This window comes from Seriola dumerili, unplaced genomic scaffold (genome assembly GCF_002260705.1).
Source record: "Seriola dumerili isolate Sdu_G_001 unplaced genomic scaffold, Sdu_1.0 BDQW01000155.1, whole genome shotgun sequence".
NCBI lineage: Eukaryota > Metazoa > Chordata > Actinopteri > Carangiformes > Carangidae > Seriola > Seriola dumerili.
Window position 1 is genome coordinate 1859982 of NW_019174410.1, and position 26651 is coordinate 1886632.

General features: G+C 40.9%; 1 protein-coding gene across 3 annotated transcripts in view; it reads right to left on the reverse strand.

Annotated features, from left to right (window-relative positions):
- Window positions 1-2888: 2888 nt before the first annotated feature.
- Window positions 2889-26651, reverse strand: part of gabrb3 (gamma-aminobutyric acid type A receptor beta3 subunit) — a 50884-nt gene continuing 27121 nt past the window's right edge. Inside the window, exons 5-11 of one of the 3 annotated variants that reach the window (XM_022751381.1) lie at window positions 16827-17047; window positions 14670-14752; window positions 13876-14013; window positions 11520-11672; window positions 6140-6384; window positions 4947-5027; window positions 2889-3439 (exon numbers count right to left, since the gene is read on the reverse strand). In XM_022751381.1, coding sequence (XP_022607102.1) covers window positions 3092-3439; window positions 4947-5027; window positions 6140-6384; window positions 11520-11672; window positions 13876-14013; window positions 14670-14752; window positions 16827-17047 — 1269 coding nt within the window. In that variant the 3' untranslated portion in view covers window positions 2889-3091. Of the gene's footprint in view, window positions 3440-4946; window positions 5028-6124; window positions 6385-11519; window positions 11673-13875; window positions 14014-14669; window positions 14753-16826; window positions 17048-26651 lie in introns of all 3 variants that reach the window. The other 2 variants (XM_022751382.1, XM_022751383.1) reach the window with 2 other exon arrangements.

Consider the following 26651-nt stretch of genomic DNA (forward strand, 5'->3'; position numbering starts at 1 on the left):
GTAATTTGCGGATTGAATTATTGCAGCTCCGGCGTATCACGCGGCCGAAATTCTCCAATCCATTCATCCCACACTACACCAATCACAACGTTAACACGAGCGGGGGAACGAGGAACAAACAGGCGCAGTGACAGAAATGAAATTAGAATGGAAATGTAAAACAGCAGAGAAAGGACAGGGAGGATAAATGAAGAATGTAGTCGACTAATGAATGATTAACAGCAGGGTTACAGTTGTTTTGCAGGTTATGAAAATCATCATTCATTATCGTTTGAGAGCCGCTGCGCCGTGACCTCAGTGGTGTTCATACACACACACCCAATAAAACAGGGATCATGTCTTTATTATAGTTACGGTCGTTTCAATCTGCAAAAAAACACAGACCTCCTCTATACGGCACGTGAAGGGCGGGAACGAACTGTATTTGATATGTTACCATTAAGTTTTACATTCAACATTCATGGTCCCAAGTGGATAAAACCTACGGACTTTTCCTCTGGAGACACTGTTTGGTTTGATTTGTGATTTTGAGTCAAACATCAGACATTCACAGTGTCCAGATGATGAAACTTAATGACCTTAAATGGCGCCATTCCCATCAGCCTGGGGGGGGGTCGTTCATTCCTTTTAGTCACTGAGCAGGTTAATACCTTATTCAGTATTATTCATTATTATGAGACTGTTTTGTTTCTGTGCATTTTATTTCACCCTAAACCAGTAAAACTTTATCCGATATGCAAATGTGAAATATGTACATATATTCAATTTCCATAGATGAAATATATGTACATATGATGTAAGAACACACAGTATGTGTACATATGTAAACATTACCTTGACTTATTACAACTCTGCTACTGTGTTATAATTGTTGACAAATAAATTAAAACTTAAATCGGTGTTAAAGAAAAGCACTTCCTGTTACCTGCTGTTGTGTCTCTGCAGAGTCGGTGCAGTAAAGCCAGATGAAGCCAGTTGAAGTGGTCGTGTTCTTGGCAACAAACCGACCAACAAATTTTAAAAAGGAACATGATGTTAATTCAAGTATAGTTAATATTTCAGGCCTGCACGCTGGTTAGGAAAGTGTTGCTGAGCGCTGGTACATTAGTGATGCGTTCTTGCTTTGCTACGGGATGTTGGGCCTCTGTCAGGCGGCCGCACGCAGAGCCGACCCCCGGCAGGTGGTGTCACTCCGACACGCTCAGCCAAGCGGTGCAGATGGTGCGGTGCGAGCTGTGTACGCCAACAGTCGTCGTTTTGGAGATAGTACTCTGTATATATATATATATACGTACCCTTGATTCCTTCTTCACTTACTCTACTTTCTCCTTTAGGAAAGAATGGAAATGATCACAAGCTGTGATACTGTGTTTTATATTTACAACACAAATAGGAAATGATAATGTTGTGTAAAGACTTAACAAAACAAAACAGCAAGGCCGGAAATCACTGAGCAAAAACATTGTTGACAACACAGCCATGTAATTAACTTGAGCTGAAAGAAAAAGTGCAGTTACAGTATGTACATCAAATTTCAGGGAGGATCAAGAACGTCTGACGTGAGACGTGCATCAGTGTGTCTGAACTCATTCCCAAACACAACATGCAGTCTGAGCGGAGGAAGGAAGTCGCCATGTGAATTATTTTGTATTGAATAAATCAATATATATAATAATATATCGTGACAGCAGTCCTGAAAACACAATGACCAAAATAAATAAATAAATAAATAAAATGAATAGTGTAAACTGATCCGATATTGTACATGTTTACTACAAAAGCCTGGGATCCTGTTTCTCTACTGTCATGTGACACGTACAGTGTGTTGTCCGGTTGTTTCTCAGTATATGACATTTCTTATTGAATACTGAAAAGCAATAGCAACCGGATAATCGTAAATGTGGAAGAAATGGTTTGATATGTTGGGAAATACACTCATTCACCCAGAGTTAGATGAGAAGATTGACACCATACATCATGCCTGTACATTAAATATGAAGTTATAGCCAGCGGCCAGTTAGCCTAGCTTAGCATAAAGACTGAAAACAGGGGGAAACAGCTAGCCGGTACAAAAGTAACAAAATCCAGTGACCAGATCCCCTAAAGCTCACTAATTAAAACACACACACACACACACACACACACACACCTGGCTGAGAGTGGTGTTTTCAATGCAGTGAATTAGCATATTTCCCAAAATATGAAAATGATTCCTTTAAATAGCGGCAGTGGATGACAGAGCGATGATTTTACAAAATGCTGGTATGGATTCCATCAGCCTTTCTCTTGTTCATCAAAATTGGGCTTTGAAATCAGTCACGTCTGACGTCCTGACACAGAGTTTCAGCCGCTGTTCGTCACAGGAGCAAGGTCACAGCAGTTCCACGGCAGTGAGCAGTTGGTGGCATCAGCTCCAAGGCAAATTAAAGGAATAGTTCGGGCATTTTTTTTGTTTGTTGGAAAAATGCTTCTCTGTTGTTTCCACCTGCTTCCTGCCTCTATGCTAAGCTAGGCTAACTGCCTGCTGGGTATACCTTCATATCTGTTGTACAAACATTAAACATTATCGTCTCGTCTCGCTCTCTGCAAAAAAACTTTTGAACTATTCCTTCGAGCGTGGTTTCAGTGCAAATCGTTTCCAGATCTTAAAGTGAGTTTGGCCTGTGTGACGTGTCGACGAATGTCGACGTGTGAGTCACATTTGTCCACAGGTGGAAATGGAACGTAATAATACTAGGAACATTTGTCAGTTGTGTTGCCGTTAGCAACACGTTACAACCACATTTTATACTGAAATTACAGGTACAGTTGTAATAACGGCCCTAAAGCAGTGTAAATAATAGTCTCGTCTGCGCTCTGACCCAGGAGGTTCTGTACAATGTCCCAGGTCTCCACATGTGACAGAGTCTTTGTAAAACACGTGTTCTGCAGGTGAATCTTGGTGCATGTACAGATGCACGCTCTGTGAGTGACACTTCTCTCATCACTCGCTACGATAAAAAAAAAAAGTTCATTATGGTTGTTCCGTCTCGTCTTCTCTCATTCAGAAACAAGAATGAGACAGAGACGGGTTTAAAAAAACATCAGTGCGTTAGTTGATATAATAAAGCCAGTAGATTAAGTTGAAGAGGGAGAAGGCGGAGGGGAATATTATCCGTGACCATCTGTCGATGGCGTTCACATCGGTGAGGTCTGGGATTTTGATTTTGAGCTGCGAGGACCGTCTCCTCAGGCGGGTCTTCTTTAGATGTGTGTTCCTGTCCAGGCTGAGGCGACCCGGCTCCCGCGGCGTGCTCGGCTTCCTGTACTGGACCCCCGAGTTGTCGAACACCATGGAGGAAGAGTTGTGAGTCTCGCTCACGGTGGTTGTGATCTCGTTCCCTCCCACCTCGTTGTGGATCTCCAAGGTTGTCAGCAAAATGTTCCCCTGGGAGTCGACCTAGGTACAACAGACAGGAGCGGTGTTACAAATGGGCCGTGGGCCGAGGCTCGGGTGACTGATGACACACGTGCGGCACGCGTCAGGCCCCCGGGCCCGACAGCGCCTCGCGGGCTGACGGATTACAGCCCGGGAAACGGAGAGCGGCCTTCAAAAGCAGGTTTCCTGTCCCAAAGTTAAATCACTTCTCACAAATCAGCTCAAGGTTGAACTGGATGGCTCTAATACTAATGTCACGACAGCTGTATCTTCCCACACAAAAACAAATAAATCACTCAGACCCGTGTGGCGAAAACAGAGGTACAAGATGTACACAGCAATATAACGACGTGGTCACGAGCCACGAGAGGAACTGACAAGGTGAATATTTACTTTCCTGCTCTGTCAACTTTGGTGCATTTTGCCATACACTCTCATTTATTTAAAGATGTGACCTTTTTATCATCTAGACAACTGACCTTCCTTCTTCTCACTTATTTAAATATTTTCAAATCTTCTTCCACACCTGCTCCAACTCTTAAAAGGAATAATTCTCAAATCCAAAACGAATCACTACTGGACATGTTTCTGACTCCAGATTCATTTCTGTTCCTGTAATTTACGACTGAAGTTACAGTTTCATCAGACGCTGTGACGGACTCCAGAGGAGATGCGTAAGATAAATGTTGAAATGTGATTTTCATGTTGGTGCTGTAAGAAGCTGTGAGGTAGTTTGTTGTCTCCTGTCCTGTGACAAATCCTGTTTTGGAAATCTGCATCATGGATGTGTCTAAATCCTGCGCTTGGTTCATCAGGTACTAATGGAGAAGACGGTAGTAAATCTATATGAATGGAGCATGTCCGTCACAGTGGTGGATTGACCTTTGGAAATATTTCATGCTTGACAAGAATTATTTTAATATCAAAGAAAACAAAAGTTGGCATTTGTTTGATTTTGAGAAAATTTTTTAATTTAAAAATTTTAATTTAATTTAATTTAAAAATTAATTAATTTAATTTTAATGTTGAGATAAACCTTTTTATAAACGTGTCTGTTCGTATCTGTTCTCTGGGCTTTTGTTTGAGTTCAGAGTTGATGTAAATTAACTAATGAGCTCCATAACGAGAAAGATAAAAAAAAGAGGAAAATTCTTCATTTATAGTTTTTCAATTACTGTACATGATACATTAGATATAAAATAACTTTCTAAGTTAGTATTGTGATGATGATTTTTAGTATTGAGCAGTCTTCCTACAGCATGATGCACAAGCCACAAACACATACACACAATAAACAGGTAAAACACCACAGAGGAAGAGGCTGGTAGAGGAAGAGGCTGGTAGAGGAAGAGGTTGGTAGAGGAAGAGGCTGGTAGTGCATGTGATGGTGATGATGACAGAAATGCTAGAGATGCTGTGATGAAGCATGTTCCTCTGTTAGATGAGGAGGTCAAACTTTGCCCCGCAGCTGCAAAGTTTCAGTCGAGGTTTCACAGACGTGACACAACAGGAAGTGACAGACACTCACCCGTCGTGAGTGACGACGCTCTTGTACCTGATTGGACTGTTTAACGGACGAAGACTTGCAATTGCCTCCTTCCAGAAAGGACTAGCCAGGAGAGACACAAACACAAACCCCTTTGTCTGAGCTTCGTTCAGGCGTTAGAGACGTTCAGGAGGAGAAACAGCGACTCAGAAATGTCCTGGTGTGACAATTACTTTGAAATCATTTCATCAAATTTACATTTCATTTCCTCCTAGGTGTCTCAGACACAAATTTTATTTTTATTTCCATGTTTGACAATGAATCATGACTGTTGACGTCATGATTAAAACGTTAAGTAGTGGCATGCAGTATAATTTGCAATATATTCTGAAGTATAATCCTGCCATCTTCAAAATGAAACCGTGTGAGAAACGGACTTCTGAAACGTAAATCTTCCAGGTGGCCGTGCTGCTCGATTGTCGAGTGTTGGCTGTGATTTGAAGTGAGCCAGTGTCGTAGTTTTAAAGAACACTGACACATGTCACAAACCGTGCTCACGCTAAATCTCTGCTTTGTTTAAATGAGAACGTAATTTGTTATTGCAATGTTATTGTTTTGCACTAAAATCATGATATACTAAAACCACAACATACCACACAGTCAGACGGTTTTACTACTGAGTACACTGCAAATTATAAACCACTGGAGCTCCCATTGCAAATCACTAGTTTCATGGTGATGATGCATTTTCAAACATGAAAATGTAAATTAAAATTTGATTATTGAATTGTGACTTTGTCTTACATCATGTTCACACAAGTGATAAATATCAGTTTGATTCATATTTGCAGCTGTGGACTGTTTTTATAAAAGTTCCAATCAATCAGTATTTAACAGAGTTAATAAAGACAGTACCAACACAACATTTCAAATTAAATAACGTATTGAGCCAAAATATAAAGTGGCTGTGTTACAGTATAAAAGGGGTAATCCTCACTAAACTGTCGAGTTGTCAGTTAATCTCTCTCGCTAATGTTGCTGCTAACAACATAATCGTCATTTTATGAATCTAAGCCATAACATCCAGCCCTCGAATAAATCCTGGCTTCATTACATTTACTTGACATCGCTCGTGGACCTTACAAGACCGGGGCCTGTTGTTCTGAACCTCGGCGCTAATCTATGTGAATTGATAAGTGAAACTGGATTCCCTGGTGCACGGCGGTAATTCTCACCTTGGGCCTGTCAAATTTATTCCGCTCATTATTCGCCTTCTGTGCCTTCTCCGCCAGCTTCTTCTGCATCTGAGGACCTCTTCCGAAGAAGATGTAGTTGACGAAGGCATATTCCAGCAGAGCCAGGAAGACGAACACGAAGCAGCCCATCAGGTACATGTCGATAGCTTTGACGTAAGGGATCTTGGGCAGAGTCTCTCTCAAATGGGTGTTAATGGTTGTCATGGTCAGGACAGTGGTGATCCCTGAGAGAAGAGTAGAGAGAGAGAGTGACAACACAGATGACGTCTTCCGGAGACAACCTCCTTACACCTGTTAAACCTAAAACCTAAAAATCACAAACGAATGAAACAGCATTTTCGATATTTCTGGTTGACATTCTTTTGTAATCTGTAGTTTTGCTGGAAGTCTCAGTGGAGGAACCTGTGCTTTATCAGTCCACTGACCTTTTTCTTTACACGCACAAAGAAGTTAGTCCTTCTCCTTGATACTGATGTAATCCTCTGTGGGTGAATTCATGTAAATGTCACAAAAAAAGGTGGTTAAAGTCTGTTTCTTTCACTTGTAGTTTCACCTTTTTTGCACAAACCCGATCACTCACAGGGGCGGATGCAATTAAAGGACCACAGACGACATTTTATACGACTGATCTCCATGTAGGGAAATTGGCAGTGTGCCCCTTTAATACTGGCATCAGGATCGTGTGTGAAAAACCGACACAAAACAGCATCAATAAAGTAGATTTTATTCCAGTTTGACGATCCATTCTGAGTCCGTTTCCGTCTGTTGATATCAGTAATGTGTCAGTCAGAGCGAAGTGGATGGTGTGGATTCAGATTATTAACTAACCAGTCAGTCATACCACTGGAGTGAGTGGATGTGGGTGAATTAAAAGGTCATAGTGCTGATAGACCTCTACGTGAGGAGTTCAGGTTGCTAGGCTAACAAAACAGGCTCTTTGAGAGGTTTCTGTAGCTACAACTTTCATTAAAATTCATTTGCATTGCAAGTTAAATTACAGGGGTGGAACAGTTCGTCACGACCCAATCTCTAAAATGAAGGTATGCTTAATAAGAATGCGTTTAACTCATGAAGAGAGAACGCTGTATCTGTCAAGGTCTAAACATGAGTCATCTTCTTCTGCCGCAGACACATTTTCCCCAAACCCGATTATAACAGTTGGAAAAAAAGAAAGAAAGTAAAACCTTCAAATTTGTTAAGATGAAATTTCCTGGATGCCTCTTCTTGCAAAGTTTCAATTTACTTAGATACTCAGAAGCTGCTCCACTATATGTTTTACAGCTCGTGTAGAGTGAACAAATGCAGCAATTAAATAAACAGCGGCTGTAACTCTCCTGACAACGTGCACCATCAACAATGCGTCTGTGTTGTTTTTGAGTCTCCCGGCCGGCTCACCAACCTGGACAGTGTGTCTATTTCTGTCGATTCAGGCTTACATAATTAAAGCAAAAATGTTGCACTGTACAGTAAGTGTGAGGGTGTCAAGAGCGCTGTGGGAACATGGCATTGATTTCTGCATAACAAAGGGAAGAACAAGAATCTAAACTCTCTCAGAGCCCAGAAGAGAGGGTTACTCAACAAACCACAAAATGTTTTCACTGCAGTACTGTGGACTTTACAGTTGTCTCTGATATTACATCAGTGAAAAAGCACACGGACGGATTAACAAGTGATGATCACAGATGACTACGATTGTCTTATTGCAGTTTATCAACTGTATATTAAAGTGCTGCGTGTGAGGCTATAGCAGGAGTGTTGTTAGCATTCCAGTTCAAAAACACGAAAGCTAAAGAGTAAGGAATGTTTATGCTGTAATATAAGTAGCAATTATTAGCATGCAGGCTAACTAGCTTACAACCAACAGCAGTCGCAAGTCGTACGTCAAAGGCCAAAGAGCACATCAATAGCAAATTCATTAATTAAACAAGAATGTAAGCTAAACTAACTTAGCCAAAACGGGCTAGGTTAGAACAACTAGAACATCTGGTCTCACTGTTTTCCTCATAACACTCGGACTAATTAGTCAAGAACAATTCTCTCTTTATTCCCATGTCTTCAACATAGATCATCAGCTCATTAGGATGCTAACTTCCAGCCTGGAAAATGCAGCTTTAGCCACAATCTTTTATCATTTTAATCACAATATCGTGTATGTTGTCATCATGTGCATATTTAAGCGTATTTAACCCTTTTACAGGGTTTTTATTTTAAAACAAATGAGGTTGAAACATTATAAAACGCCTCTTAAAGACAGTGTTTTTTTTAGCAAACTCGTCATGCTGATGTTAGCTTAATTAGCTAGCTGCAACGAGTCCGCCAGCAACCGTTGTTTGGGCAAAAATTTTTAGCAAATGGTATAAATCTATAAACCATGGAGCTCTAGTGAGATTTCTTTTTTTAAAGATTGATTTTCAAGAGAGAGAGAGAGAGAGAGAGAGAGAGAGGGAATGACATGCAGCAAAGGGCCAGATATGGTAAGCACTTAACCTGGTGAGCTACCAGTAAGTAAACACACAGTATGATCTCTTAATGTCCCACTTCAAACGTCATTTTCCACTGCTTATATATGACGGCTGACAGATATCCCTGCAAATTTAGTTTTGCTCAGGATATTCCCGCCACCATAATGGCAGACAGGATGGAAAAAACCTGAAGTGAATCCTCACATAACTGAATTTGCATTTGGATACTACAGTAGGTGTAAATGGTTTTTCTAAATTGCATCGATCTTATAGTGTCTCAGGCCGCCACGTCCTCCGAATGACGCGGCGTTACAGCAGATGAACCAGAGGAGTGTGTTCCCTGAACAGGTCTGACCCCTGAGGAGGTGCTTCCACATCCAGCTGATCACCAGGTCCCCCCTCAAATGTACCACATCTAATTCATCACAGTCTGTTCACTGCTGATGTTTACTGAAGGTGCGTCTTCTTACGCAGCGCTTGAGTGCATTGATGCTGAATGAGGATTTCCATTACGACAAATATTTCTAGCAGAGATCAATGCAATTAGAGGAGGTAGGGTGTTTTCCAAGTGATGAACTGAATCTCGTGTTTGTTTCAGCCCCAGAGGCCAGTGGAAAAGTGTGAGTCTTAGATCTAATTCAGTCTCCTGTTACACCACAGAGCAGCCGCCTCAGACCGACTTAAAGGAACACACAGATGTGATAATGCTTTTATTTTGAGTCTCATATTTTTCTATTCACACATGACTGAAATGTAGGAAGGAATCACAATCTTTTTCCGCCACTACAGCCACTATCCAATCCCGAACGTCACCTCAATTTTAGCCCCAATACCATACTTTGAGTTATACCCATAATTTTCTACAAACCCATTCAACAAAATAAGCCAAACTTTTCAAATTTTAAGCTGTAAGAATGAACCAAAACTGATCACTGTGAAAACCAAAACAAAGAGTTAAAAGAGGCTAAAAACCACCACACAGGAGGCTGCAGACTGCCAGCTGCACTACCAGCTTCCCCTTTCACATTATACATAATCCTGTGATCCATTGTTGTTATAAAATATTTGTTGGTGCAGTTTTAACTCCTACTTCCAGACTGTTTGAACAACCAATAACAACACATCCCCTGTTTAAGCCCTGTTAATGTCCTGTGCTGACCAACAACACCCAACAACATCATCATCATCATCATCATCATCATCATCATCATCATCATCTTCTCAGGTCACAGTGTGGCAAACTTCGTGAGCTCGACATAATCTCACAGCAAATGCTCTTTCTACTGTGTAACGCCTCTGAGGGGGAAGAGAAGGCATCAATCATAAACATATCCCATGTAACAACACGCTTCACATCTTCTACCGTGTAGCCATCAATTCAGAACATCCTCATTACCTCCCACTTGAATGCCACCTATTTGTTTTTCTTCCTATCTCCTGTTTGTTACACTACCTGTGCGAGTGCGACGGCGTACAACTGCAGCAAAGCACCGTCAAATTGCTGCTTTGCAATTGACCGAGAGGAAAGTGAAAGAAGAGATTTGCAAATCACATTCTGAAGAGAAATGTGGAGCTGGAGTGAAAATGAGGCTCCTCTGGGAAGAAAAAGCAGCTTTAGAGTGATTTTTCAACACCTTGATCGTAGAAGTTATAACGTGTTGTTGTCAATGTTTATATCCAAGTAATCTTTCACTGTGTAGTCTGTATTTGCTGTAATAGCTAGTAAGTGCACTGCATCATCTTTTCCCCTGCTCTATGTGCCTTATTTCTATGATTTGTTTTGTTTCTCAGCTGATCCTGCCCATCTGCAGCGACCACTGAGGAAGGCATTAGCTGAAACATTTGCGGTTGTTACAGACAAAGTGAATGTTGGCGTGACGTGAGCGACGGTGTAAGTGATGATGTATCTTACCTCGTACTCGGCCGCACAGTTTAAAAATCAATGTCACACAAGCAGCGTTTGCACTGCGATGTGTTTAGAGGACAGAAAATGAGACGCTGCACGTCACAGTATGATACACTAAAGTTTAGTAATGCAGATTATTGACAGTCATTATAAGAGGACCTGCATCCTCCAGTGTGTGTGTGTGTGTGTGTGTGTGTGTGTGAGAGAGAGAGAGAGAGAGAGAGACATAGAGTATGAGAAGGTGAACCAGTAATCACAGTGTAGCCTATAGCATGCAAAGTTTCCTTCGCTTACAACTAAGACTGCTGTGTCACTTTTTGACCTGTCATATTTTCTAGTATAAGATCATCCGCCCCGCGGCGTCACCAGTGCAGATGCTGCAGGGATTTAATGAACTGGTTTTTGAGTGTTTAATTAAAATAAATGATTTATATTTTAAGTATCCGTTTTTTTGCAGTACGTTTGCAGCAAGTATTTAGTTTGAAATAACGTTGTTTTCATATAATAATCATATAGACAGTTTTACTAAATCGATATTATAATAACATATGTAAATAAAAATTGAAATAAAGCTACATGAATGAAGGAAACGTAATAATTTTAGATTTAGATAAAATTTAGCTGCTTTTCTTGGTTTGTGGCTGGAGAATTTAGATGAATCCTTGATTCGAGTGCAGTCGCAGGATACCCACACATGCACATGTCACACATGTACACTGTTTACATGCATTTGTTGATATCAGTGCAGTTCGATCGATGTCATGGATACCAGTGGGATGTCATCTTATAGAATGGAATAATTTGTTTCAAGAAAATCATTTTGTGTGGGGGTAATATCCTGGTTCCTGTCGTCTGTCGGGTTTGTGGTGTTGGGACAGAGGTTGTCACTGTCCACGAGCCTATAGGTCCAAAACCATAAAACACAAAAGACATCTGTCTGAAGGTGAAACTACAGACCTGAGGTCAATCTATTGCATGGGACACATCATACCTAATGCAACTCTGGCAGCCGAGGCATCATAATTTATCCAGAATGACACCCAAGATAGGATGGTGATGAGGATGGAGGGCATGTACGTCTGCAGGATGAAGTATCCAATGTTTCGCTTCAGCTTGAAGCTCAGAGACAGTCGAGGATAGGCACCTGCAGCACAAAGAGAAAGGGAAGGTGAAGGGGAAATAGTCCTCTTTAATTCAAGAGGAACACTGGGATGTCTTGCATTTTGTTTTGGTTCCTATGGCAATGGTCTCATGAACTGGTTTCGTCACCATGGAAACAAGCAAGTGTGGTTTAAATTGCAAATCATCTGATAAAATTTAGCCTTGAGATTATCTGTGAGCAAGCACCACGAAGCAGAGCGAATATAAAACGTTATAAAATGTTTACTTCACACACACACACACACACACACACACACACACACATGCACACACACACACACACACACACACACACACACAATAAAGAGACAGACAGTTTGATATTTTGGGAAATTATTTTCTCTCTAACCAAGAGTCAGATGAGAAGATTGATACCACACTAATGTCTGCATGATACATATGAAGCTACAGCTAGCTATCACTTAGTTTAGCTAGGACTGAAAACAAGGGGAAACAGCTAGCCTGGTTTTTGTACGATTTAAACAAATTAAATGTTAAGTGTTCGAGAGCTTTACAGGTGCTAATAGGCGGACAGAGCTAGGCTAGCTGTTTACCCCTGTGTCAAGTCTTTATGCAAAGCTAATATCTAAGCTAAACTTAAGCTAACAGACTGCTAGCTGTAGCTTCATATTTACAGATACGAGTGGCATCTCTTGGGCATGAAAGTGAATAAGTGTGTCTCTAAAACTATTCAAAGTATTTCTTTAATTTGACTAAAACATTTTCGTATCATTTACTAAATAAACAACAATGCAGAATACAAAAATACTTACTTATCCCATCAAAAATATACAAAGTAAAAATCCTGTAAGCTGTATTCTGTAGTCTAATTTGTGTCCTGGATGTGAAACGCTGACAAACCAACACATCTGTTATCTATGTTAATTGTTAGCCGCCCTGCTAAACTGATAATATCTTATTTTCTTGCTCATTTATACCTGAATAGGAACAATACTGCAGAGAAGATTGTACTTGAGACTCTCTGGTGACATTAAAGTCTATGCAAACAATATTTGACCTTGTTGCCCTATAATGGTTACTTCTGCAAGCTAACTGAGTGACTGAACATGTGCACTCAGTGTGTGCCAGACATTATGTGAGATGTAAACAGCATCTGCAGATTGTCCTGAGAGTTTTACTTGTATCAAGACTTGAACCTGATTGTAATGAGCTGTAAAACCGCTCACAGCATCATCTCTCAGAGATGTTCGGACAGTATCCATCCTACTTGACACTAATTCAGCAGTGGGAATAATCACTGTTTTGGTGCCTCTGAGGTTTTGTATCATAAGAGAATAATTCATGCTGTCGGCGCTCTGCCTCATGAATACATTACACTGCTGTAAGCACAGGCACCGTGCTTTTATCAAGAGCTTCAAGAAACAAAGGGATAATTGCCTCTCTATTATTATTCCCAGTTCTGGTGTTCTGGTGAGCGAGGTCATGGTTATTGTAATTAAGAGCCTCATGTGAAACTTTAAAGGCCCTAAAAAATTATTTTTTCAATCAGCTTTTTAATATGAGTGACGAGAGCGCTACGAGAAAACATCCCTGTGCGCGTACGTACTATTCTTGTGAACGTGATATTTCTGTAACGCCTTGAGGGAACCTCTTCAGATTTGACACAAACATTCATTTGGACTCAAGGATTAACTGATTCAATTTTGGCGGTCAAAGGTCAAAGGTCAAGGTCACAGTGACCTCACAAAACACAAGGATTTGGCCTTGTGAGCGCAATATCTATGTAACACCTTGAGGGAATCTCTTCACATTTATGTCCACTGGGACTCAAAGATGAACTGATTTGGGAAGTCAAAGGTCAAAAGGTCAAAAGGTCAAAAGGTCACTGTGACTAGTTGGAAAAAAGGAGAGTTCTGTGCACCAATCAATCAAATCTGATCAAACCTCATCCACACACTCCTTATGAAGCAGATTAGCTGAGTTGAGACCAGATGTTTTATGTTTGATGTTGCTTATTTAGCCATGAATATTACATGTTATAAAGGAATACTTAAGAGATTTTAAGTTTTCCGCTGCTTTAAGGGAATTAAATTGAACACGAACACTGGTGCAGTTGGATTTTAGTTAGAAAAAAAATGCTACGACATTTAGCAAAAGTGAGAAAATCCCTCTATTGGAAGCTATTTCATGGATCTAATAATAGATAGAAAGAATTACGTATTCACCTGTGGAAAAGACCACATTCCTGGAGACCAGTTTGTAGTCGACTATGGAGAACTGAGGGAGCTCGATGCGCGTCACCCCGGTCACTGCGGTGTCTCCTCCTTTCCAGTAGAACTCTATATCATCTGTTGTGTAACCATCTGCAAAAAGAGACGTAGAAAACAAGCTCAGGTGTGAGTCTCACGAGTGGAACAGCACTGAAGGCGCAGTCGGGTCATTTTGCTGCAGGAACCAAAATCAGTCATGTTTTTTTTTATTTATTTATTTGTTTAAGTGAAATCTGGGTGTCTAATAGCTGCAGCTGATTTACAATAAATCCTATAGATCACATATACTCGTCTGGCTGCAGGTGCTGATTGCATGAGATGTAAATCTTTATGAGGACGTGTGTCACTGCAGGCAGACAGACTTATACCACATGCGTGGGCTCCGTGACTGTCGGTAGTTTATGGCAGCAGAGATAGCCAAATAAATCATCAAGAAGTATGACGTTGAACTAATTATGACCATGCTCTACCGTGGAAATCACCGTCTGGTTAAAACCTTTCTGTATAGGCGAAGTAGCTCTAACTGGAGAGGGCGAAGCGAGCAATCTCACTGAGATACGACAGCTTCATAAATCCAAAGCAATTCAGCAGTGGGTGCAGTTTCTGTCTTCATGAGATGAGGAGTGTGAGAACTTTTTTTTATTTTTTTTTATGAGAATCAGAGTGCTGTTCATATTTTTAAGTGATGAGAAACTGAAGCTGTCCGCTGTATTTCTTTACTAAGCACAAGACGTGGGGCTTAAACTTACAACTCTCAATTTCCAGGGTGCAGTTCTGCTCGTCCAGCGGGTATCTCCTCAGATCCATCATGCAGGCCGCCGTCGTCGTGATTCTGAGTTCAAACGAAAACAAAAGAGAAATACACATCACTTAGGGGGCCTTGCTTTTAATGGTGTGGTTCGTTTATGAAGACACATTATCGAAACACAATAGAAGAAGATGCGATCGCAAATGCACGGAGAAGGGTTTGCTTTCCGTCTCGTGTAGAAACAAGATAAAACTACTTTCAAACTGAACAAATAATGAGTGAGACACAAACATCCTGTTATTGCGATGATGTTCATTATTATTTGTTTGAGAGTAAAATTTGCTGCCAGTTGCTGCTAATGGCACTATCAGGCTTTCGAGTCGCAGTTCAAATAAACATGAGGCGAGTTACAAGATATGAGTTGATATGAGACCTGCTGTGCTACCATTAAGTTGTAAAAATAAGAGTTTAAAAGGCTTCAAGAAAACAAATAAAACATTTATCCACTTCAAGCGTCTTGTGCAGATTGGATAGATATGTGATAGTATACAAGCCAAGAGTAAATGCAACCAATAAGCATTAGAGATGGATTGCCAGCTAATCACTGAAACCATCTCGGGACGGGGTGTGAAGTGCTGAAAATGTATAAATACTTGTACGTAATCTTTAACGCTGCCAATTCTATCCGACTGCTAAAACTGCTATCTGGCTAATGGAGATGCATATATAGAATCTGTTAATATAAGTGTATCACGTCTGGATTTCATTAGGATATGAGACACTTGAATGGCGAGTGTAAGATGAGCCTTTATCTACAATCAATGCTTAAATAATCTGTCTTATCATAATGAACCAACTGAAGTGGGAATTACTGTAATGAAGATGACGTCATGAAGACAAAGGTCTTAAAGACAGAAACATCAGATCTGTGTGGAGCGAAGAGAAGACTGTGACGATGCTCACATTAATACATGAAACAAACAGAAATGTCATATTTCCATCATGTTTTCTACACAGATTTTTGCCGTTTCAGGTTCGACCGACGCTCTTTAATTATGTCGTCTCTCTTTTTTGTTGCAGAGGTTTAATGGCGGCCAACTGGAAAATGAGCATCACCAGCTGTTTATCTTGACGAACCAACTCCTCGTATTCACGTAACGGTAGTGGATGGAAACAGTTCTCTTTTGCAGATTTTCTTGCAGTGATGTCAAAGGAAAAGTGATAAAGTATTTCTTTAATTTCATATTTTAACAGGAATTAAAAACAGGAATTGTAAAAAAGAATTTATAAATGAACTATTAATCCATCAATAACTAATTCAGATTAAAAAAAAATATTTACAAAAACAGCACAAAACACTCCATTAATACACCATTTATAAATACATTTATTCATTTACGTATAAATAATGGATTTGAATACATACCTGGATTCCCTCTTTAATTTCCATTTCTTTTTTCCAGCTGCTTTTTCTTTTCCTATTAGTTAATTAGTTAATTCATTTAGCTTCTGCTTTTAGCCTTTCCATGACACCCTGGGCCTTCAGTGCTGGTAACACCCACTGGTTATCTCTCTAACCAATCAGAGAGCTTGTTGCATCCCATGGCCAACTGGGATTGATTAGCCTGGTTTTACCAGCCAGAAAAAAGGAAATGGAAATTGAAGAGGGAATCCAGGTGTGTATTCCCGTTTTTAAAATGCCTTTTCAAATTGTTTTTCAAATTCTATCATTTATTCATGAATTAATAATTTATAAATTTTGTATTTAATGAGTGTTTTACACTGTTTTTGTCAAATATGAAATTAAGGAAATGCTTTATTATTTTTCCTGTGACATCCGTGGTCCTCCACAATAATTTGCCCGACATTTGGGTGGAAACCTGGTTAGTCGTGATCGATGTTAAGCTACCGTCAACAAAAGTCAACATTTCCTGATGATTTTTCACATTAAAAGCCTACCTATAAGAGAAAGGAGTAAGCAAGACTTTTAATATCAAATTCTTGGGGAGGGTGTCTGGGAAAATGTACATTATTCTGACGTCAACAAGGCAACAGGTAAACATGGAGGAAGTTTAGAGTTTTCATTAACTGGGAAACGGGAAGACTTGTTGAAAAAAATGGCCACCACGTGAGAACTCATGGCAACAACAGTGCTCACCTGAGGCCGTAGAGAACAGTGCCGTCCGGGTGGAGTCGGATCATACGGTTCTTCACGGTGACACCGTGCACAAAGGACTTCTTGTCATTGAGGAAGTAGGTGTCAGGGACCCAGAGCTGGTCTGCTACTCTGTTGTCCAGCGTCAGGTTGAGAGGGATCCCTGCGTAGGCCAGCCTCTTATCTCTCCAATACTGCTGGAAGTACATAGTCAGCGTGTAGTCCTGTGGGAGGTACAACAGAACGGTCATGTCGCTGTACTTGACAATAGAAATTGGTCAGAGAAGTGCAAGGACAAAGGTATGAATAATGTAGTTTTGTTTTAGACATTCGCAATTTCCTGAGGCCAGTGAAGGCAACACTGTCTAAACTAAAGTCAGAGCCTGTCTTACGAGGTTATCATGTTTATAGATAGATACATAGATAGATAGATAGATAGATAGATAGATAGATAGATAGATAGATAGATAGATAGATAGATAGATAGATAGATTCCATGACATATTACCAGCCATACATGCTATAACATGAATCTATTTCAATTATTTACAAGTGGATCCATCAAACACAAAAGCTTTTCCCGGCCTTTAATGGAGCTCTTTACTAGCTCACTTGGCTTTGTTCTGCTGACTAATGTTCTCTTAAATAAATAAGCAGGTCTCAGGAAATAAACAAAAACTTGGCTGTGATGAAAATGCCTACATTTCAATCCTCCGGTGCGATGGCATATTCATAATAAAGTGTTCAGAAATGCTTGGATTTTTTTTCTCTGGTCATAAAAGTTCCACATGTCTCTTTTCAACACTGAAGTGATTCACTAATGAACTAATGGTTGGTCTGTGTGGTTCTTTACCTCAGGAACTGCTGACCTGATTCTGACAAGAAGAAAAAAAAATAAGAATTGCTCCGCTTTTGTTGATTCGCTCATTACTCCGTACACAACACACGTTTGCAAAGGGACAGCTGCATCATGCATGGCTGACAAACTGTGGGCTTGTTTTGTGTTAGGAGTGAATTACACTGATATGACAGTATAATATAAAATAATATCGACTCCTATGAATAATTCAGTGTGCTTGTAGACTCAGAATATGTATTTGTTCTCTTCCCCTGTATTAAAAAATTACCTCTGAGCTGTAGAGACTATTCAGTCAGTTTTTAAAAAATGAAACGATGAAAATACGATACTCCTGAATCTGCAGATAAACAGAAAGGCCACAGACACACGATCAACTCTTCAGAGCAGGTTAAGCTTGTGTAGTAAGTAATATACTGAGTATCCTTCCAGAAAATCCCTGTCTTGAGACCTGGCTGTTTTATTCTTTGTGTCTCTATAGAAATGCCTTCACCCATCCCGGTTCTCTTTCACCCCCTGTGAACAGAAGATGCCCTCATTACGCTCCCTCCCACATGCAGCAGAGGTGTGGGCTGGGTGAATCAGCTTTACACAACATCTCTAACACTACAGAGATGGAGCCCATCCAGAGTGCCAACCCTCTCACTCAGTGTCTGGACCACAACTATTTTAGTCTGTTTTAGATCCTCAGATCCCGCCTCAGCAGTTGTCCTTGACTGCCTTAAACATTGCTTGAGCATCTCATAAACAACGCTATACTAGATCACTCAATCTGTACACACTGTACACACTGTACAGTACGCCCTCCTGCTCCCAGGACCCTGGGGTCCCACAGGGCTCGATGCCAGGCCTCAGCTTATTCCCTACAGATGTCTTTGTGTCGGTGTACAGGGAGACTCCCTCAAAGGCACTAGCTGCTCAGAAACTGGCTCAAGTGCCAGAGATTAATTCATTTATGGAAAAAAAAGAAGCTAAATCTCCAGGTTTTGTTCTTAGTTCTTACTTTCTTATACTTTGCTTTATTACTAGTACGTATACTTATTCTTGTACATTATTTTGTCTTAATGTGTTTTGTATATTTTCTAAGTGTTTTACACGTATTTGTTACGTACTGTAAATTTCTGGTGTGTATCAAAAAAACAAAAATCTGGTTTGGAGCAGTGGTTTCCAACCTGTGGGAAGGGCCCACTAGTGGGCCGCGAAGGTAATGCAAGCAGGCTGACAAATCATTTGCAAATTTTGGTGAAAAAATGTAATTACAAAAAAAATGTAAATTAAATAATTTAAATGATCTTTTTACATTTTTTTTACATTACATTCTTCTTTTAACATTATAAATGTTAAAAAAAAATCATTTCTTTGTGTGACCTCTCCCCTGTCAAACAAAACGATGGAGCTTCTCCTGCTCTCAGTTCAGTCCTGAGTGTTCGATCATTATCATTCAAATAAAAAGTGCCCTGAGAATCTATTATTGGCCTCTGCAGTGTTACGAGGTCGGATGTGGGCCGCCAACATATTTTCAGATTTTCAAATGGGCCATGAGTTGGAAAAGGTTGTGAACGAGAGTGACTGAGTGTAATATCCCATAATATGCCAATTACATTACCAATAGCTCTATCTGATAACAAGCGCTTTCACAGACACATCCTACATGTTTGGCTTCGTACCTGTAAATATGACTGTTCTTTGTGTTTAGGCACACTCAGGAGCGCTGCTGTTTGTTGTCAGATATGTAAACCACAAGAGACAGAAAGAGGTTTGTTCTGAGCACCAGTGAGTAAATGAGGCCCAGTGGGAGGATGACACTGTCGTGTCATCTTCAGCTCGGAGAGTTCACAGTCTCATACATGGTTACTGTGTGCCAGTCAAATATCGTCTACGTCAAGTTAACACCAAGATATCTGCTGGGAATACAGGAATAGCACTAAGAGATGCCTACAACGTGCAGGGGGGGGGGGGCTTTTCATCACTCCAGAAGACAGCTGAGTGTTCCCAGTAGGATTACAAAGTGTACTATATGTATTTTACAAACAATGCGTTTAATGGTTTCGGTCTCTGCATCCTCCCACACAGCATTTAACAAACCTTTCATTACGTGATTTCATTCCGTTCACTGTCTTAAAAGCAGGCTACAAGTGAGTCGCAGGTGAGCTATTTTTGTGGAGTAGCGAGATCAAGAGAAAACTTTTTTTTTTCTCTGTTTCATTATGGGAAGTTTTCAGTCTGAAATTATTCTTTACACAGCCATCTGTGACAAAACTCAACAGCAAAATCTGACAGGCATCACGCCGGACCGCGGACGAGCTGAAGGACAATGTGTGCGTCTATATTCAGAGTTGATTCCTCCAGGGAAAACAGCACATAATGTCATCGTTTGAAATCCAGTCAATCATCATCTTACATGATTGAAAAATGCACAAAAATAAAACTCGGAGCATTTCCTCTCAACGCCTCTCAACGCACAGCCTAAAATGTAGCTGCATAAACCAAAAGTACCTCAGCCACAATTAGTCTCACCTGGAATCAGGTGGTTCTGACAAATGAAAACCCTTTAAGTTCCTGTTTTATTTGAAGCACCCTGTTAGAGTGACAGGTAAAATGATTCTGCTGCACAGAGGATTTATATTCCTGAAGGGTCACACTACCGGCATAACCACTATTGTGTAACAGTAAATGCAGCATTGTTCCAGCCCCAGTGTGAAACTCAGCATGCTGTATTTATGGGACGACATAAGTATTTCCTGCTGAGATCTCCTTACCTTTAGAGTAGCTGTGGCCTGAGGCTTTCTTTATGTGGCTGACTTATTACAGTAACCAAGCGCTTCCATATAAATCTGGGAGAACATCTGTAGTATGAGATTTTTAAGGGTTCCTTCCTCCGGGCAGAAGGCGGATAATGTTAAAGTGTCAAAATGGATGGGTCTTAAAGCGCATGATGGATTTGTCTTGCAGCTGACTCATACTATGGCTGCTGAATAAATGTGTAACAACAGCGCTGGGAGGATCTGCTTTACAGCTTAAGGTGCTTTATACGCCTGGACAGGTGCTTCTCTGCAAAGCTAAAGAAACTCTGAGGGGTCACGACTCCCGGAGTGATTCCTCATAAATACACAAATATTGCATTTTGTTTCCCAGAGTGAACTCGTGCAACATGAACGCCTGGTTAACAAGGATTATTAAAAATAACAACAGAATGAAAAAAAAAGACACAGAGCAGTCTTAATATCCAAGCTAAAAATAAAGGAGTGGAGCGAGTAAAGTCAGAAATATATTAATAATCTCATCTCCTAGACAACAAGCTCTGCAGCTCGCCCACACAGGCTATAATGGGCCAATACCTTGTGTGACTCTGGCTCTTTGAAAGGATGCCACCAACACCTTTACGCTCTCCACGTCTCTGAGGGAGAGAACAAGTTCTTCCTGGGTCTGTACAGTACGACGACTATGACTGAGCAGTCACTCACAAGTCCTTTACATTGATTTAGCCCTCGAAACGCTTATATATCACTTACATTATAGATATTTAAAAAGAATGATGGACACATTTACTCACAGTATGTCACGGTTGTTGAAAATCATGTAATTAGGTTTGAACTGTTCCATTCACATATAATATAATATAATATAATATAATATAATATAATATAACACAATATAATATAATATAATATAATATAATATGAAATAATATAATATACAAAACTTTTTTCTCTTTGATAAACACTTTTTCACGAATACATTCACTACTCTATGGGCCACACTCAAATCCAATCAACTCAGGTAAACGTCACATATCAACATTAGAGCTCGACTGATGGATGGGCCAGGCAGATATATCAGCTGATTTTAGCTGACTGCAGATATATTTACATCGGCCAAAAAGTGGCAAGAAATTGCAGTCAAGAAATACATATATATATCGATATCAGAGATTTAGATCAGCATCAGCTTAAAAAATCAGTCTATAATCGACATTTTAACTTGGTTTCTTCTCATTGATGTATTGATATTTTGGTAAATTTCCTTATTGGCTTTTTTTGCCAAGAGCTAATATGAGAAGATGGATACCACTCTCAGCCGGTTAGATTAGCTTGACACGGAGTAAAGACTGGAAGACTGTCTCCTTCTGAGTCACAAGCACAGTTTCCCGCCGTCTCTTGGCTCCACCAGCTCATTCTCGTCTTCATCCAATCACAACCTGACATGCTGGCCTTTAGCCAATCACGTGTGAGCTGTCAAACTTTAAAAGTGTTCTCTCTCTCTCTTTCTCTCTCTCTCTGCTGTCACCATGAACATATCGTGACCCACCTCNGCCGGTTAGATTAGCTTGACACGGAGTAAAGACTGGAAGACTGTCTCCTTCTGAGTCACAAGCACAGTTTCCCGCCGTCTCTTGGCTCCACCAGCTCATTCTCGTCTTCATCCAATCACAACCTGACATGCTGGCCTTTAGCCAATCACGTGTGAGCTGTCAAACTTTAAAAGTGTTCTCTCTCTCAATCACAACCTGACATGGCTGTCACCATGAACATATCGTGACCCACCTCCACCCCTTCACCACCTCAACCATCTCCAATCAAACCATCCCATGAGAGATTTCCCTCTTATGATGAGGTCTCATCACCATCACCATCATCACCATCATCACCACCATCACCATCACCACCATGCACCATCACCCACTCACCTACCATCACCATCACCCGACCAATCATACAACCATTTCACGCATCACCACCAATCCACATCACCATCATCAACCGACCACACACCATCGGGAGCCATACACCAACACCTATCACCACCATCACCATCAACATCACCATCACCACCTCACACCACCAATCACCGAGCCACCATCACACATACACCGGACCCATCACCATCACACATACACCACCCGGATCACACCATACAAACCACACCCACGATCAACGACCATCGATCCGATCATCACCATCATCACCACCGAGAATACCATGCACCAACCACCATGACAACGACATCGAACCCCAACCATGCACTTCATCACCGCTACATAGCAACCATAACACGCACCATGCACGCATCACCACCCCACATCACCACCACCATCACCATCACCACCATCACCATCAACCACCATCAACCATCACCACTATCACCACCACCATCACCAACATCACCACATCACTCATCACCACTCACCATCACCGATCGCGCACTCACCCAATACCACCATCACCACCCATCACATCACCAACACATCACCAACCATCACCAATCACCACCATCACCACCATCACCATCACCACCATCACCATCACCATCACCACCAATCACATCATCACCTCACCATCACCAAATCACCACATCACCATCATCACCACACCACAATCACCACCATCACCAATCATCACCACCAATCACCATCACCACCATCACCACCATCACCATCACCACCATCACCATCCCCAACATCACCATCACCACCAATCACCACCAATCAACCATCACCACCATCACCATCACCACCATCACCAATCACCATCACCACCATCACCATCACCACCATCACCACATCACCACAACCATCACCACCATCACCCCACCAACCATCACCATCACCACCATCACCCACCATCACCACCATCACCATCACCACCCATCCACCCATCACCACGCACCATCACCACCATCACCCCTATCACCACCACATCACCATCACCACCATCACCACACCATCACCATCACCAACCATCACCACCATCACCATCACCACCATCACCACCATACACCACCATACACCATCACCACCATCACCACCATCACCATCACCACATCACCACCATCAACCACTCACCACCAATCACCACCATCACCCATCACCATCACCACCACCATCTTACCACCAATCACCACCATCCACCACCACTCACCACCATTCACCATCACCACCATGCACCAGTGCCTGTAAACCTGGGGATCCACTTCCTGCCTGGGTCAATGTGCCAAAGTCTTTTCCTCCTGCTCACAATAAATTCTCTTTTACTTTAAATTTATCATCCTGGTTTTGTTCCTCTGATTAGTCTCTCCTGACTGAACTAATTCACGTTATATCTCGTTATCGATCATTCTCGTTACCGGTATTGATTTTTCTATCTAAGTCTCAGGAAGATAAGAGGTTTTTCCCCTAAATGACGAACAAAGTCATTTTTGACAATTTTGGCCACTGCTCATTCATTTACTCAAATCCAATTAACAAGTTTAACATATTGAAGCTCACCACAACACCCCCTCCCCCAACCCCACAAAAACAAACAAGACTTGCTCTAAAACTACCTCTGGTAATGTCAAAGTATCCCCAGTGGGAGAAGGCTTCAGATGAGTAAAGGATGGGCTGGTTCAGTGTGGGGTATTTGGAACAGAGCTGTGCATCACATTGAAAAGCATCCAGCTATTTCTAAAAGTCAGGGAGATGAACTTGATCTGGGGCCAAGTTTTCTCCTTTTCTTCTCTCCTTCTCGCCACTTTACAACCTGCCTGTGTCAGGGAATAACACGGGGTTAATGTTGTTTGAGACTGCAGCATAACAACACAGTGCCGCAGAGCAAACACGGCTTTAAATTGTGATTTGTTTGTTTTGTAATTTCTGTAAAGACTATTTTTGCTGCCTCATTAACAAACACCTTTCCCTCCTTCTCATTGATCAGTCGCTATTAAATGAGATTGTCCTGACATAGTTATGAGGGTGTCAGTGAAGACTGTCTACAGCTGTAATGTCACATTTCAAAATAAGAGAGGAGCCAGTGAAATGGCTACAACCCAAGAATCATTGATCATCAGGTAAGAATCGACTGAACTGCAGATGATTTGGAGAGATGTGACTTTGTTTTTCCTCTGGACCACATGTGAAGAAAGACGGACGTACAACCAACAGAAGAGCTTGAAGATGAAGCGACGAGAAGAGACAGACACACACTGCATTGCAGATCTAATCCGTCTGTTTCCCTCTTCTCTTCTGGTACAGCACGACTCTAAACTCAGCACCAACAACCGACACTGATTTACTAAACGTAGTCTCCCATCCTATTAACAGATTAAAAGTTGCTGTGCATGACACACACGCACACACACATACATGCATGTGTGCACACAAACACACAATGTAAAAGTAACCAATCAGCAACTCATTGCATTGAAGTGAGACAGCATTTGTGCTTTTTTTTTTTCCTCCTTCACACAAACAAAAATTAAAACAAACAAAAACAAATAAACAAATCATTAGTTTTAGATTTAGACAGATTACACTGTCTTTACTTTAGCTTTGCTTTTTTAATGTCAGGGCAAAGTTGTGTCTTCTCTCTGTGTCTCTCTGAAGCTCAATAAAGACGTGCACAGGACAGATCTGTGTCTCTTCAGTCGAGCTGTACAACAGATGACTGACACATCTCATTTTCACTCGGACATCAACGTGAAGGTTTGTATGATCTGACTGGACGCGATCCGTGATCTCACTGGGCTGTCATTAGTGTTTGCTTCAGATCTGCAAACTGGAAAGACACGGCAGCTATTCTGGAAATGTCAAAAACTTCCGCCACCAACCGCTAACAACAACAAAAGGTTTATGAATAAATCTGAGGAGGAAAAAAAAAAAAAAAAGCCATAGAGCTGCAGAATCGTGCTTCAGTTAACTGAAGTATTTGTTCACAGATTTCAAGATTCTCCACACATTCCTCTTTAGAATTAGTCTGGTACAGAGATGTCAGTCCAGTCCTGCTCATCTCTCCTGCTCAGGTTTTATCGGTCAAGGTCACTGCTGAGTCGTAAAAAAGGACAACAAACATGATTTTCGGTGTTTAACATCATCAAATCTTTTTGTCACTCCATAAACCATTTCAGTGCTTCCACTGATATTCTTCTCTCAGCAGCTTCAAATAATCTAGCTTCAAATTTTAAATATGAATAATTGCATTTTACGATGAAGTTTAGATAAGTTATAATTTAGGTTAACCTACGGCTGCGTAGGTGCAAAATGTATTTTTATTACAAATCTGAAGGTGTGAAATACAGATGTGATGAAACTTGCATCAGCTCCGCCTCATAATCATTAAATACCACAGGTGAAAATTCATCAAGTGCAACCGTAAACATTTACTCTCTGAGCTAGTGACCACCAGTAACAGAGTAGTGTCTATGTTTTGTGTTCAATATTAAATCAACTCATATGAAATGGAAGAGACAGTTTGGGAGTTTTTCTTTGCCAGATATTTCCCTGCTTTGTCCTCATGTTCGTACAGTTTTTGTTTGGCGAATCTAATTGTACCCAGAGCTCAGCTTGCCTCTTATTGGACATATGAGATATAACAAGACCTCTGGAAAAGGCTTTGGAAGTAGAGGTTGAATTAGCAGATAAAAATGATTTAAATTCCTCTGTGAAGTAGGATGTGAATTTCGGATCTGGATGAAAGGGTTAAACCGGGCAGCCGGGTTCCTGAGGTTATACTGACACAACTGTATTCCCTATAGAGCCGGAGGTAACTGATTGTAGTGATATTTTTGGAACAAAGAAATAGTCTTTCCTTGAATAACATTTAGAAAGGTAAACTCTTTATCTACCAAATGCGGAGCCCTCCATGCATCCACACAACAATCAACTCATATACATTCAAGCATTATTATTTGAACTGGCTTGTGTTGCACAGTTGTTGGACTTCACTGTCTATTCACATAGCTTTTACAGTTTTAAGATTTACGTCACAAATGATCAGAATGAAGCTAACGGTTAGCCCCGCTCTGGGATTGTGCAAAATTTCACCAGTTATCAGCCTGTTAACTGTCAAACACAGACAACGGACTCCACCTGCCAGCGCTCATACGTGTGTGATAATTCTGATGCTGCGTAAATGGCACCACTTGTTGCCGTGCGCTGCGTGTGAGGTGAGGGGGTTGTTGATAATAGTCGCTGGTGACATTCAAGTCAAGAGTTGACC